Source organism: Branchiostoma belcheri, unplaced genomic scaffold (assembly GCF_001625305.1).
Source record: "Branchiostoma belcheri isolate BF01 breed outbred unplaced genomic scaffold, Haploidv18h27 scaffold71, whole genome shotgun sequence".
NCBI lineage: Eukaryota > Metazoa > Chordata > Leptocardii > Amphioxiformes > Branchiostomatidae > Branchiostoma > Branchiostoma belcheri.
The window spans coordinates 40,699-44,257 of NW_017804365.1; the positions used below are offsets into that span (position 1 = coordinate 40,699).

General features: G+C 39.6%; 1 protein-coding gene across 1 annotated transcript in view; it reads right to left on the reverse strand.

Annotated features, from left to right (window-relative positions):
• The window catches only part of LOC109484881 (intron-binding protein aquarius-like), a 48,170-nt gene that overhangs the window by 23,231 nt on the left and 21,380 nt on the right, over positions 1-3,559 (reverse strand). Inside the window, 5 exon segments of the mRNA XM_019788238.1 lie at positions 598-720; positions 723-764; positions 1,215-1,314; positions 1,755-1,833; positions 2,599-2,647. Of these exon segments, the coding sequence (XP_019643797.1) occupies positions 598-720; positions 723-764; positions 1,215-1,314; positions 1,755-1,833; positions 2,599-2,647 (393 nt within the window).

A 3,559-nucleotide genomic window follows, 5' to 3' on the forward strand; every position in this document is an offset into this window, starting at 1 on the left:
AGTTCCGTGAACATGTCCGTGTTACATAAGTGACCTTTTTCTACAAAGAGAATTACAGTTGTAATTAGGGCTAGAAATTACATTTATGGGAATAAGGACTGGTGCACTGGTTGGGGTGCACCCCAATCTTGAACTGTTTTCTGACACCTAGATGACAAGAACATGCTGTATGCTAGTATATATTTAATAATATCCTTACATTATGTAAACCTACAAAAATGCACCCACAGTAAAAATTAGGTGCCCAGCTCCAATTTTGGCATGCACCCAGTATTTCGAGCCCAGCAGTATCTAGCAAATCGGCAGAACGTACTGCACCTGCACGAAATCAGCAATGTGCATGTACATTAATTTTGTACATGAACATGTACAGTTTGTGCATAGCACTTTGGCAGTCTCATATACATTCGTAAGGTCATATCCGTGCATATAACTATATTAAGGTTAGTCCATAGTTTCCGAATGTTATGTCGGAAAAGATATCCTCTCCAACAGGCAGAATTCTGATGCAACGTTGACCAAAAATCAAACGAAAACCGTGAAAAATGGAGGTGTACGTGCTGCCAACTTGTTGCAGTATCTTATGTTGACCCTTACCCTCCTCGATGACCCTGCCCTTTTCGTCCAGCATGCCTTCGATCTCGCACCCCCTGACACAGGTCAGGCCCACCTGGGGGACAAACGGCTGGTCGTGGCTGTACCTGGTGCCGATGGGCAGGGTGGGCGGACAGACACCAGGAAACAAACGTCATGTTTCCGCAGGGCTGAACATGGAAGAGAATATTGGCAGAAAAATATCATTTAGTGGTCATTTTAGGACTAACCAGAAAGGTAATAAACACACATTTCCACTGCAAATACATAATGTTTACCTTCACATTTTCTACCCTAACAAACTACTGATCTGCTTTTTTTCTGCTCTACTTTAACACATTTAAACATGTACATATGGTGAGCAGCCACTCCAATTCTGTCCTGCCACTTGCTACATAATGTTGTCACAAAGATGAGAGAACAGAAGGGCAACCAATTAAGTTCACTCTTTTGTTAAGTTGCATGAACTTACATAGATATAAGTGACAAAGTCATGAAGAAAAAAAGCAAATTTAAAGCGAGCTGTAGTGAAGCAAACATTTGCAAACAATACAGCATAGTTCACTCCATCTCCCTCAAAAGCGACCTATGGTATGGAGTGAAACGTAATGACAACTTACACTCCCACTCCTGCTTGATGTGCTGTCTGAGGTTCAGGTTCACAGTGACGTCTGCCCTGACTCTGGAGGGGTGATTCTTCCCTACATGAGGCTTGGAAACCTACATAATACATACACGAGAGCGAGGCAAAGAAGAAATCAAAATTAGAGGTAACATACAAAAACACCCCTGACCAATACATTAAAAAAAAAATGAATGTTTAATGCTTGTTATGTAAACAAGACATTACCTTGTACACATGTACATGTAGGTGTTCTTGCAGCTTGGTCAAGTCTTCTGTGATCAACCATTTTCTATGATCATGACCAACTCATTTTTATATACATGTAGCTCATGCATGGTAGTGGTACATGTACATACATGTACATGTAAAATGTATCAGTCTCATTCACTTAAAAATTTAACATGCCAGAATATGTTAGGTGTTTACATAATTATTTCATCTCTTCAATGTATCTTCCAGGTCAACACCTGACATTGTACAGTGGAGCAAAAATAAAAGGTCTACATTCACAAAAATAAACGAGTAAAAAACCTACCTCAACAACAGCAAATGCCACGACTGGCTGAGCCATCCTGGCCCATCCTCCAAAATACACACCTCCATCCTCCGCTTTCCTGAATGATGTTAAAGATGGACAACAATATTTAATCAATCTTGAAAGTACATCTGTGTTGATAGAAATCATTATAAAGCAAGTTTAAAGTGTAATATCCAAAACAATAAATTGGACTCAGCCAAATTTTCGACTGCACAACTCCAGTCTTTGTCAAGGAATGAGCAATCCACCGCTTCCGTGACGTCACGCAGATAACACATGTGACCCCGTGAGCAGTGGATCATAGGTTGATCATTCCTTGACAAAGACTGGAGTTGTACAGTCGAAAATTTGGGTGAGTCCAATTTATTGTGTTGGATATTACAGTTTAAACTTGCTTCATAATATTTAATCAACAGAGTCTTTATTACATTGAAAAAACTGAATGAATGTATGGTTTATTTGTATAAAACCTGCTAACATCGCAGCTGAAATATTAATTCACTTACAATTGTACATGTTCAGAATTACCTAATAGTACAGAAAAACAATATTCTACTCATTTCTAGCTTGATGAAAAATAAATTTTTATTATTATTTAGAATTTCATCACAGACTATTATCATCTCAACAAATGATGAGACTATGTGTAGTTTGAAAATTTAACACATTTCTACTAAATGTACCTTGAATTTTAGCTGACTAACTAGTATTTTTGACCCTGCCTATATTCAGGTACCAAACAATTTCAGCATGAAAGCAATACTGAGTATTCCATGACATTGTTGAATGATACAAAATGCTTTAAAACAATACAATGTATTAAGAAGTACATTGTACATACCATGGCTTCATTCTGCCAACTGCGTCTTCTATATCTTGTCTGATTTCATCTGCAGGAACAGAGCATAACGTTTTAATGTGAAATTTTACCATATATTTGTAAGCTTTAAAGGAATTGTAAATTGTGTGCAATTCAGTGACCGGGAGGGTCACCTGTAAATGTGAAATAAACACATCTTGAATCTAAAAATTGAATTGCTCTCGTGCTGTAGGCTTATGTAACAGTGGGGGGTTTATAGGCGCTACCAACTGACCCGGGCGATGGGTCTAGACCTTTTCGGCCGAGTGGTTAGATCGTCGGACTGGTGCCCGGGAGGTTGTGGGTTCGAACCCCGGCCCGGGACCAGGGGTCTGTTTCTATTTGCTCCTCCTGTTTCTTACAGTGGTTCCCACACCGGCCCTGGGAGTTCTGGCAAAGAGTGCCGCTCCAGGGATGTCAAATTCAGAAGATTCGAGGACAAATCTTGAAAAAGAAAAGGGGGAGTAGTGTAACAGTGGTGGGGGGTTTATAGGCGCTACCAACTGACCCAGCCAATGGGTCTAGACCTTTTCGACTGAGTGGTTAGAGTGTCTGTCCGTGGACTGACTGAAAGAAGATTTGAACATGTGTGTGTAACAGTATTTAAATGTCTGAATGGCTTGATGCCCACATACCTATCCTCTACTTTCTTGCACAATTATAATCTTCATACATATCACACCAGACAGACTACTAAACTACACTTACCAAAATACAATACCTCAACTGGTCAGCGAGCCCTCGCTTACACGGGTGCAAAGTACTTCAATAGACTACCAGCAGAAGTAAGGCAGATTCAAACTTTAAAACACTTCAAGGCAGCTACTAAGACGACCTCTGACCTCCAATCATTTTGAACGGAAATCGATTTTCGTTGATTATGATTATGATTTGAAGTTATGTTTTCTTGTAAATTCCCTCAGTTCATGTTGAACTTCGTATT